Source organism: Echinops telfairi, unplaced genomic scaffold (assembly GCF_000313985.2).
Source record: "Echinops telfairi isolate 266 unplaced genomic scaffold, ASM31398v2 ScPeMD7_5592;HRSCAF=6446, whole genome shotgun sequence".
Classification (NCBI taxonomy): domain Eukaryota; kingdom Metazoa; phylum Chordata; class Mammalia; order Afrosoricida; family Tenrecidae; genus Echinops; species Echinops telfairi.
The window spans coordinates 8,637,983-8,650,273 of record NW_022109491.1 but is presented as its reverse complement, the minus strand read 5'-3'; the positions used below and the strand labels follow the sequence as shown (position 1 = coordinate 8,650,273).

Sequence of the window (12,291 nt, the reverse complement as noted above, 5' to 3'; positions counted from 1 at the left end):
CGTTTGCTCACATGAAAAAGGGGGCACTAAGAAACCATGGTACTTCTAACTGCCTCCTACTCGTGCGGAAGCAGCTGGTGAAGCTGGAAGACCAGAGGACGATGCCCTTGAATGATGGTGTTGGCGAAGAACGTGGGCTATGCCACGGACTGCCGCAGGACAGACGTCGGCTCTAGAAGAACCATCAGAAGGCTCCTCAGAGGTGAGGACGGCAGGGTTCACCCTACAGACTCCGGACATGTTATCAGGAGGGACAAGTTCCTGGAGAAGAGTGGTGGAAAACAGGACGACTCTCAAGGAGACGGAGTGACACCGTCTGCAAGAGTGGGGAGCCCACGTCGCGAGGATGGGGAGGACAGTGGGGCAGTGCTCCGCTCTGTTGTAGGGGGGCGGGGGCTGTGAGTGACGCTCAACAAGAACCACAGCGCTGACTCGTAGGGATCTTGAGAGAGCCGCTGAGTTAAATCACAGACAACCTTTACTATCAAGCAAGGTACTTAGTGAACGCTCAGGAGACAGCAGTGGGCTTCTCATTCTTGCCCCATTCACCTCTAAAACCGATCCTTGTCTGAAGGTACGTGGAAGCAGAATTTTTCACCTTGCTCCAACTAACATTTGGGGCCAGATCATTCTGGGGCAGGGGTGGCCTGTGCATCGTGGGGTGTGAACACCAGCCCTCGCCTCCACCCCACTGGATGCCAACAGCAACCCTCTCCTAGTTAGGACACCCAAACGTCCCCAGACTTTGCCAAGCGTCTCCTGGGGGCAAGAGGCATAAAAGTCACCCTCGGTTGAGAATCCATACATTAAGGATAAATAAAATAAGCACCCACTTTAAAATATTCTCAAACTCCCCACAGCTTTGCCCGGATACACATTTAATCAGTAGTCAGTGACAGCACAGCCAGGGCCACAAGTGTAGCACCATTGACAGTTAAAGTTGTCAACGGTGGGGCCCCTGGATGGAAAATGAGCCCCGACAAAGACCGGGGGCCCAGCCTTGCAGACCTACTTTGTTCCATCTCTTGAGCAAATAGGACACTCACTTCAAACAGCATGCAGGAAAGGGGCAGTGAAGAAACTCAGAAGCTGAAATGGATGGTCCTTGGGCTGGATAGGTCACAGACACTGTTGGACAGGGTGCCAAATGTCCCATTTCTGACTTCTCTCGGGGGGGAAAAAATCCATCTAGAACGAGTGGAGCCACCTATCTGCCTGGCAATAGTGAGCACACACCAAAGAGCAGCCACTCCTGCTAAAGTAGACACGTGGTATTCACCTTACCCTAGTCTGTACCACTCCCTATTGCCCTCCACTCGCATCACCTTACCTGCTGCGATCCTCCCTGGTGTTTGCAAGTCCTGGCTCCCAGCAAAGAAAACAAGTGCTGATGGTGCACCCTCGGCAGAGGCCTGACTGTAGTAGTTTAGGCTGCTCTGGCCTCTCGATGGCTCTGCCCAAAACCCCCACCCCCCACCCCACCCGTGTCTCTTCAGCAGCTACCACTTACCTCTGCCCACAGCATAGATGTACGGGGGGTCAGCCCCTCGGACCTGGAAGCACAGTGCCTCTGGCTGGTCGGGGACTTTGATGACTCTGTACAGGCAGAAGCAGCCGGTGAAAAGCAATAAGAAAAGGCAGCATCTCTCCCAACAACCTCCGCCCCGACTAATACCAGTCCCCAAATATCTAGAGAAACCACCACTCACGGGGATATTCAAGTAAGCGGAACCACGGTCCTGCCCTTGGAGACGGCAGTCACCACAGTCTGCACTTTACCTTCCTATCCCTCTCCTCCGTCTCTTTCCTGTCCTACGGCTTCTTGGCGTTCAGACCAACAAAACCCCCATCACTAATTTACTCAAGAATCACAGGTGGAGATTCCCAGAAAACATCCCTAGGGAATTTTACTAAACATTCAGCGGAAAGCCGACACCGATTCTAATCAAACTCCTCTGAAATACAATAAAGGAAGAAATACTCACTGACCTCGTCTGTGAAGCCAACATCATTCCTCTGATACCAAAACCAATGAAAGACAGCACCGATAACGAAAATGACAGGCCAATACCACTCGTGAATCTGGGCACAAAGGCTCTCAACAAGATGCTAGCCAACAGAACTCAACAGCATGGAAAAAATTAAAACACTGTAAACAGGTGAGACTCATACTAGAAATGCAAGGCTCAACATTAGAAAATAAATTCATGTCTGTCTCCACATAAGTTTTTTTTTTTAATTAAAGAATCACATGAGCTTTTGTGATGCAGCAAAGGCATTTGATCAAATCAATACCTTTTCCAGATTAAAAGTAAGATACCTTGGACTAGGAGGGAAATTCCTCAACATAATTAAGGCCAACCAAGAAAGACCGTGATACCTTTCCCCTTGAGAATGGGAAAAAAATAATGGTACCTACTATCAATATTATACTGGGTGTCTTAGAGTAATAAGCTGGGAAAGGGAAGTGAGAATATCCAAATTAGAAAAAGCTCATTAATATGACATGAAAGTAAAATTTGGTTGAAGATAACTCAAAAATAGTTGTAGCAGTCCTTCGACAGGGAGCTGCAAGGAACTCCAGCAAGATGTGGAAGAAGACAGAATAAAGGATATCATTACTGATATCAGGTGTATCTTGCCCAGTAGCACAGAATACTGGAAAGATGCTTGCCTTTGTTTTATTGGCTGTGCAAGAGCATTCACGACAGACAAATGGGAGCTCAAAATCACTTCATTGCACTCATGAGGAATGTGCACATGGGTCAAGAGGAAGCTGCGTGCGCAGAACACAGGGTGCTTGGTTTCCCATCAGAAAAGGCGTATCAGCCTCGTGTCATTTCACTATACTCTGTGGGTTCAATCCATACATCAAGCACATAGCCTGAGAAGTTGGACGATGTGATGCGGAACATGGTGACAGGCCTAGAGGAAAACGCATGAACCATCTGTGCTGTGCAGATGACACCCCCGTGCTTTCCGACAGTGAAGAGGGCCTGAAACCCTGATGGCGATCAGAGACGGCAGCCTTCAGAATGGATTCCAAACTATCTCTGACCCCATCGCGCTAATTCCGACTCAGATCCACCCGACAAGACAAGGGAGAACAGCCCCCTGTGCATTGCTGAGACGCAGCTCTTCACGGGACCAGGGAGCTTTTTGTCTTGGAGTGGCTGGTGGTTTTGAACTGCTGACCTTGTGAGCAGCGGCCCAACACATAACCGCGATGATGTCCTTTTCCAGGGACTGGTCCCTCCTGATAACATCCAAAGGGCATGAGATGAAGCCTCACCATCCTCATTCCTAAGGAGCAGTCTCCCTGTCCTTCTCCTAAGGCAGGTACATCCATTCTTCTGGTAGTCCACGATACAGTCAATATTCTTCACCAACGCAGTGGTCCAAAGCAGCCGTTCTTCTTTGACCCTTCTTACACTTGACTAGCTTGTGCATGAGTGGGAAGCTACTGAAAATACCATGGCTTGGGCCAGGCACACCAGGAGTCTGCAGGGTAGTATGCCGAGTGAAGTAGGTCAATCACAAAAGGACAAACACCGCATGCGCTCGCTACTAGACAAAAACAACATAGGAATGCATACAGAAAGCGACAACTTTTAGCAGCAGGTACAGGGATGAGAGGGAGCGAGAGTACAAACTACCTTCTAGGGAATAAACACCTGTCCGTTTGGGCGACAGGTAAAATAATACCAAATAAGGGTGAAGTCGGCGTAACTTGGCCAAGGTGAAAGAGCACGCTAAGAAGTACACACGCATAAGGGGTCAATGTTGGTAAAAGTCACAACATACATAATTCTGCAACAACAGGAATAACCACCAAAAACATATGTGTGTGGTTACACAGACAGCTCCTACACGGATAGGAGAACACATATGAATATACAAGAGTGCCCATATAGCTGTTGCTGTGGGCAAATACATGCTTGTGTGTGTCTGCATATATAGTCATCTATAAAATAAAGCACAGGAGGACACAGTTACAGACACTTCCTAGACAAAACCAAACACCTCCCGGGATTGATTTACTAGGGTTGAGGGCTTAGGGTCAGTCTCACGGTCAAACTCGGTCAGTTGGCAAACTATAACTCATAAAGGAAATGTTCTACGTCCTCGCTTAGTGAGCAGCATCTGGGGTGTTAAATCTGTGTAAAGGTCCCCTACGATACGATTGATCTCTGGAACAAACACGAAAGAAGCAAAGCGAAGACTCCCAGAAGAAACGAATCCACAGCACACGGTCTACACACACCGCAGCCTCCCTCCTTGGAGACCGAAAGAGCTAGACGGTGCCCGGCTTCCACCAGCAATTGTTCTGTCCAGGAGGGGACCCGACAGAACAGGAGGAACATGAGAAAACAAAAACAACCTCAAATCCCTAAAACAGTCCAGACTCACTAGACCAGAAGAGACTAGCGAGAACCACCAAAAACTATCACCTGGGACAGCTTTTAAACACGGAACTCAAACCATTCCTGGGGCCACTGTGAGCCAACAGACAGACGCTCGTAAAATCGTCTAAAGCCAACACCAAATATGAGAAGAAGTGGGGGGAACAACCAGAGTGGAAATGATGAGGATGCAAAAACTGACAAGTGCAGAATGTCACTGAAGAAGATGTGTACCCATCGCTGTCCAGTCAATTCTGACTTGTAGCGACCCTTTAGAACAGCCTCATCTTTCACCCTCCGAGTGGCCAGTGGGTTCGAACCATCAACTTTTCACAGGCAAGTATTTAACCACGGTGTCACGAAAGCTCCTGAACAATGTCTAGAAATTGGGAAATGAGAATCTAATTTGCCAGGTAAAGTTTCTCCAGAATCACCACACACACACACACACACACACACACACACACACACACACACACACACACACACACACACACACACACACACTCAGTATATATAATATATATTCACTATACATCGTATACAATCACTCTATGCATCACACACGGGAGGTCAAGAGGTGACCTGGTACCCCATGGGTGCCTGGGGGAACAGGGCTTGAAAACCCAGGGCCCATCCATTCTTCAGGTAGAAGACTGGAGCAGAATTTCTGCTGCCCTGCCTCCCCATCAGGCATACCCCACACACAGGTGCTGCAGGACCACCCCTCCCAGCCCCACTTGTCAGATAAAGCCACGCCGGAAGCCTGTTCTCAACTCCAAAGTGTTTCCGGAACATTTGTAATTTCTGCCACTTTCACACATGAATCAAACAATCGATCCATCAATCGTTTCCCCTAAGTTTGCCTCTGTGCTGAAATAATCTCATCCCAAACTTCCCATCACTCCTTTCAATAGAAAGCCTATAGCATTTGCCTCACATCAAAGAGAAGTAAAGACAGACGCATAATTTTATAAAATAGAAAATGTTTCTCCTGTACCTATAATCCCTCTCTGGCTGCTTCTCCTCCCCTCCACTGCTCCCTGGCTGGGCCAGGCGGCCAGTCTGCTCCCCACCTTCCTGCAGTCCGGTCTCCACATGCAGCCACGGGGGGCCTCAGTCACAACCTCCCAGTGGCTCTCCAGGGGGTCACAGTGGATATGGGGTTGGGTCCATTTTGGTCAAAGTCACAACATACATAATTTTGCAACAACAGGAATAACCATCCCCCAAAATGTGTGTGGCTACAGACAGCTCCTACATGGACAGGTGAACACACATGCATATACAAGAGTGCCTACATAGCTGTTGCTAATACATGCTGCGGGAGCCTGCTCTGAGCCTGGTCAACCCCATCACCCTTCCCTCCTCCTCCCTCTCTCTGTTCCCGTCACCTTAGTTTCCTCCATGGCCCTCGAACAAGCTAGCGTTTGGTTCTAGATTCGACCTGTAGAATTCTACCTCGGGGCCTCTGCACTTGCTGTCTCCCGTTGGCCTGAAACAGTCTTCCTCTGGTTGTCACCTGGACTCCCTTCCTCACCTCCTCAGATCTTCACCTCCACTCTCAGTGCAGGGGCCACCAGCCCTTCACTTGTTCCACCCTTCCAGGTGTGACATGTTTGCATCAAGCTCACCAGCGCCTAGTTCAGTGTCTCGCTCCCTTCTCTATCTGTTTGCTGTCTGTCCCTGCCTCTGTCCCTAGTTAGAACCTGAGATCCAGAAAGGTAGGCACCGCGTCCATCTCGATACAGCTGTGCTCAGCCTGAAACACCATCTGGCACCCAGAGTACTCAGAAAATATCGGTGGAGGGACGGAAGGCACCCAGCATCTTGTCACGTGCTGCCTGCCTGCAGTAGCTCCCCCCCACGGGAAAGCAGGGCAGTTTGTGTCCCCACTCCCGCCATCTCCCAGCCCCCAGCATCTCCTCAATGAGAGAGGAGGGCCCGCCAGCCGCCTGCCCGAGGACACTCACTCTTTGGCCTTGGTGGCCACCAGGAGGCGCAGAGGGCGGCGGGCGCAGAAGGACTGGTTGAGGATGGTCTCCACCTCGGAGAAGGGCCGCAGGAACACCAGGTCCTCATTGATGCAGTAGATCTTCCTGCCCACGTGCAGACCCGCCATCTTGGGGGGGAGGGGGAGAGGCAGAGACATGCACATTGGTCACGAAGCCCCTCCCTTTTCCACCCAGGAACCTCAAACGCTTGCAGGTGGCACGGCGCCCGGCCCAGGGGATCCCACGACAACCCTGTTCCCCTGTGGAAGTGGTTGAGGGGTGCATGTGAAGCCCGGTTCTGGCCTGTGTGCTGCTGGGGGGGTGGGGGTAGGGAGCGGACAACAGGAAAGAGGAACTCTCGGGCGTGGCATGAAACCTCCGCTGGGGCAGCCATCTGGTGATCAAGAGGGGTCGACCGAGGAAACTGAGAGGCCACCCTGAACCAAGACTTGGAATCTCCTCCTTCCCACCACTTTTGTCACCAGAAAGAGAAACTCTGGAACTTCAGTCACTACGAGGTCTCACTGCCATCGAGTCAATGCCAACTTAGAACGACCCTAGAGGACAGGGGAGACTGCCCCCTGTGGACTTCTGAGACTGTAGGTCTTTACAAGAGTAGAAAGCCTTGTCTTTCTCACAGCGGCTGCTGGTTTCAAACTGCTGTCCTTGAAGGTATCCCAATCTTAACCACTGAGCCACCGGGGCAGTGGAACCTAGAGCCTCACTGCCCAACTGAACCTAGATGGAGACTACTGCTCTATCTTTCATCAATTCCCACCGGGTCCAGCAGAGGGAGCGGATGGGACGTGCTAGAAGTGGGACAAGCCTGGAACCCTGCCCGCTCTTCCCACACTGAGGCAAGTCCATCCTAGACCCAGTGTCCCCACCTGGCCATGGAGAAAGGAGTCAGCTGGCATCCCAGGATTTGCTGAGTTAGCCTGCTTGCCTGCCTCGGATCCCTGAGAAGACCCTTCGTTCTGCTGCCAGCTCGCAGGCCTCATCAGACCTGTCCGGTGCCACCCCAACCCCCCGGCTCACCTCTGCCAGGGACCCCCTCTGGACCGACTTCACCACCACCGCCTTGTTCTTCTCCTCAATCTCGAAGCCGTAATCCTCCTCCTGAGGCATGATCTGCAGGGCCAAGGCAGAAGGGGTCAGTCCCACGCTGCTCACCTCAGGGCCTGGCCCTGGCAGCCCGGTATGCCCAGACCACAGGAGGGGGCAGTTAGGAGGCCAACACTGCCTGCACACAGCGGGTGCTCAGTGCCTGGCTGTCAGGGGAAGCCTGCCACCTGGCGCTTACCACGGCCAGTGGCTGAGTGCGTCTCGGCTGGCTTTTCACTGCCTGACCGCCCCCTCCCACCTGAGGGCAGGGCCTCCCTTCTCATTCCCCACTGTCTCTGTGAGCATTCGGTGACTTACTGAAGGAAGGGGCTCAAGGCTGTGGGGCTGGGAAGGGCATCAGTGGGGAGTGGTCCTTCCCCACGGCAGAGTGACAGGCAAGTTGGAAGAAAGCGCTGGAGCTCCGTGGGAGGGAAGGGGTGCAGGGAGGTGCATGTACTCCTTCAATGGGCAATGACTGGGCAGCAGCCTATTATATGGGCCACAGCGAGACAAACAGAACCCTGTCCTCTTGGAGGAGACAGACTATACAGAGATAAAAATATACTGGATGCGGTCCAGGGAGTGGGGAGGAGTCTGAAGAAAAACAAAACAGTTTACTGGGAGGGACAATGGCTAGGTGGGGGCTTGCTTTTAAGATAGGGAGGCACTGAGACATGAATAGAGGGGGCCCAGAGCTCCAGGAAGAATGGGAATGTGCTGTAGGCAGAGGCCAAGGCATGGACAAAGGCCCTGAGGCAGGTCCCTGGGCTAAGAGAGGTCTGATGGTGGGACTTAGGGAGGGAAGGGACTAGGCTGGAGAAGCAGACAGTCTTGGGGGCCGTGAGGGGGAGGTGGGTTTTCTCCTAAGAGAACCGGGAGCCGTGGGGGTTTCTGGTGAGGGAAATGGATCCGATGAGAAGCAGCCCAAGCACCGGGGGAGGGAAACTGGAACTGCAGCAGTTCATGGCCTGTCTTCGTCTTTATCAGACCTCTGCTCCGACGCTGCACACAGGCAGTCCCTGGGTACTAATGTCCAACAGCAAGTCCTACCTGCCCCTTCTCGCCCCCTTCAAACGGATGCCAACTCACTGTCGTGGGGTCAATTCTGACTCATAGCCACCCTATCGGATGGGGTAAAACCGCTTCTGTGGGATGCTGGGGCTGTAGCTCTTGACAGGAGTAGAAAGCCTGATCTTCCTGTTCTGACTCACCCACCACTTCTTCATGACGCAGCCAGGGAGACCGCCTGTACTGAGAAAGGGCTAACCTCGCCGAAGCTCCCCCTTGACCCCTTGAAGACCAGCCATGATGATGAGGGCTCATTAGAAGGCAGCGGCAGGCATGCATTAAGTGAGCTAGACTGGGGAACTATCTGAAGAGGCTGCTAAATGATCCACCTTAACTGCAAGGGTGTGTACAGCAGCTGAGTGTGAACGGGAGGGCATAGCCCTAGGATCTGCAGGCTGGGGCTCTCCCCTAGTTGGGGAAGCAGGCCACAAAGGAGAGAGGGCAAGGGCAAGGAAGGGGGGCCACCCAGCTTCAACGGCTTTTGGGAAGATGGTAGCGGTCAATGGACGCTGTTAAGTTGCTTCGGGCTCACCGTGACCCCAGGTGACACACAAGGCTTCCTACGCTGTGTCTTGATGAAGCAGATCGTCCCGTCAGGTCTTTCTCCCACAGAGCCCCTGGGCACTGAACCACTGCACCCCAGGGCTCCTGGACCGGAAAGGACCTGGCCTCTTGGAAGCACCTCCACCCACCACCGTGAATTCCAGACCTGAGCCCCCCAAGGTCAGCCAGCTGCCAGGCCTGCAGGCGGGCCTGAGCGGGAAGGCCCAGCTTATGGGCTCTGTGCCTACCAGCAGCCGCTTGGCCAGGATGTTCTCCACGAGCTTGAAGTCATTGCGAAGCTGTTTGTTCTTGTGGCTGATGCCCTCCATCTCCTCGTCGGCATGGAAGCGGAAGTACTGCGATTCATCCTTGAACTCGCTCTTCTCCAGCACTGCGAGCCACAGACAGACAAGCAGGTTCATGGGGGAACGTGCCAGCAGCCCTCGCCCACTGCCCGCCAAGGGCTGGAACCCACTCCTGGACAAGTTTGGCTTGGCCAGCAAGGAGGTTTATTAAGAATGGAATTGTGGGCCAACACTAACACATTCCGATAGTTGACATAAAATTCTGACTGCTCTTGAGAATTCTCAGCTTGCATCACCTGCTAGGAAGACATGCTAACAACGCCACAGTAGCCAAACAGTGTGGCGGTGGAGCAGGAACAGATAAACAGCTGGTGGAGGCCAGGAGACACCACATTAAAACCAAAAAAATCCTTGTGTATGGAAACTTGGTATATGATGGTTACATGGAGTACCCATAGATGGCACAGGGAAAACTGGCTCACTCAGGGAAGACAACCGCATGCCTTCCTCATTCCACACACAACAATAAACTCCTGATGGATGGACGACCTAAACAAGAAAAGCAGAACTAAAGCTAACCAAACCAAATGTAAAAGAATTATCTACTGCCCTGGGGCGGGAAAAGAGTCTACAGATAAGACCCATCAAAAAGTATAGCGTCAGGGGTCTTAAAGACTTGAAGGTAATCAAGCGGCCATCAAGCTCAGAAGCAACAAAGCCCACATGGAAGAAGCACACCAACCTGTGCAACCACAAGGTGTCGAAGGGATCAGGTATAAGGCATCATCAGAACAAAAAATTTTACCATAGTGAATGATGGGGGGAGTGTGGAGTGGAGACCCAAAGCCCATTAGCAGGCCACTGGAGACCCCCTTGCAGAGGAGACTCCAGGAGGAGACGAGCCAGTCAGGGGGCGATGTAGCAACGATGAAAAATACAACTTTCCTCTAGTTCCTAAATGTTTCCTCCCCACTCTCACTATCATGATATGAATTCTACCTTGCAAGTCTGGCTAGACCAGAAGATGTACACTGGTACAGATAGGAACTGGAATTACAGGGGATCCAGGGCGGATGATCCCTACAGGACCAGTGGTGTGAGTGGTGATACTGGGAGGGTAGAGGGAGAATGAGTTGAAAAGAGGGAACAGATTACAAGGAACTATATGTGACCTCCTCCCTGGGGGACGGACAACCGAAAAGTGGGTGAAGGGAGACATCGGACAGGGCAAGATATGACAAAATGATAATTTATAAATTATCAAGGGCACATGAGGGAGGGGGGAGCGGGGAGGGAGGGAGAAAATGAGGACTTAATGCCGGGGGCTTAAGTGGAGAGGAAAGGTTTTAAGAATGATGAGGGCAATGAATGTACAATGTGCTGTACACAATGGATGGATGGATGGATTGTGATAAGAGTTGTATGAGCCCCTAATAAAATGATTTTTTTTAAAAAGCACTGTACTAAAATTAACCACTTCTACTGAATAACTACTCTGTAGGCATAGTCGAAGGTAAGTGCGGTCTCTAAGACCAGCAAGGGGTTAATAACTAGAATCTACAAAAATCCCAACAAATCAACCAGAAAGGCGGAGAAGCCCACAGATAACTGCGAAAGGACGGAACATATCATTAGTGGGCGGGAAAACTCAGTGGGCAGCTGGACTGTGACCAGGAGCTCAGCCCCGTTGGTAACCAGGAAAGGATCCCAAGTGAGACCCTGTACACTAGCAATGGGCCACTAAGGCCCCTCAGGCCCAAAGCCAGCCCACCACCTGTCTTTATAAACAAAGCTTGTTGGAATGCAGTTATTCCCACTCACTTGTCTATCACTGATGTTGCTTTTGCACCACAAAGACAGAGTCACGCAGTTGGGGCAGAGATGTGTGGCTGACCAAGCCTAACCTATTTATTCTCCGATCCTTTATGGAAAAAGTTTGCTACCCCTGTTCTAGAACAAGCTGGGAAAAAGGAATAAAACACAACCAGTAGCAACCAATTCACAACCTGGTCCCCGAGGATCCAATGTAACTAAGCACTTACTGACGACAGGTATAGACATGAACACAGGCCCAAGTTCACAGACTCCTTGGACAAGGAAGGATCTGCTGTACCCATTTGACAGATGGGGAGACTGCGTCTAGAGGCTCTGTAAACTGCCAAAGGCCACAGAATCAGGAGGTGGCAGTCTTGCCACACCCAGGCTTGTTTGCATCTTATGGCCCAGCCTGGGCTGTTAAATGGGGCGGATAAACACATTAGACCCAGGGGGAGATGGAGGCTCAGTCGCCTGAGGTCCCCAAAAGAAAGCCAACCAGCTGTTTAGGTGTCAGGTAAGAGCAGCAGGGGCCTTCTCCTTTCCCCTCCTCTGCTCAGATGCTTCAGCAAGGCCTCTGCCCGCTCCTGAGCGCCTGCCTCAGCCGCGTCTTTGGGGAAAAGCATGCACACAGGCTGCAGCCTCCCCCAGAGCTGCGTGCCAGGTATGCAGGCTGCAGGCTTCAAGCTCCAGCATCAGCCGGTAGAGACTCCAGGAGTCTGTGTCTCAGCTGAAAGGCTGCCGGGGGTTGGGGGGGCCTGCGTCGGGGTCGCAGCACACACACACACACAGCATGGACCCCCTCGAGGTTGAGCTCAGCAGGAATGTCTCAACGGTCAGGTCTTCGAGACGAGGCTGCTGGTGGGCTTTGTAAGATGTGCACAGATTCAGGTTCAAATCCCTGTCTAGCCACTTACTCGCTCCAGGCCCTCTAGTCTCTCTGAGCCCCGGTTTCCCCACTGATGGGGGTAAGAGCAGCACCAGTCTCCCAGGGGCGTGGGGACTCAATGGCAAGCCTCAGTTTCCCCACAGCCCTAAGCGCCACCCAGATGTGGCGGG

The 12,291-nt window shown here is 52.1% G+C and overlaps 1 protein-coding gene across 1 annotated transcript in view; it reads right to left on the bottom strand.

Annotated features, from left to right (window-relative positions):
• PREX1 (phosphatidylinositol-3,4,5-trisphosphate dependent Rac exchange factor 1) overlaps window positions 1-12,291 on the bottom strand; it is a 211,067-nt gene that overhangs the window by 26,120 nt on the left and 172,656 nt on the right. Inside the window, 4 exon segments of the mRNA XM_004698311.2 lie at window positions 1,511-1,596; window positions 6,377-6,525; window positions 7,436-7,528; window positions 9,361-9,503. Coding sequence (XP_004698368.1) covers window positions 1,511-1,596; window positions 6,377-6,525; window positions 7,436-7,528; window positions 9,361-9,503 — 471 coding nt within the window.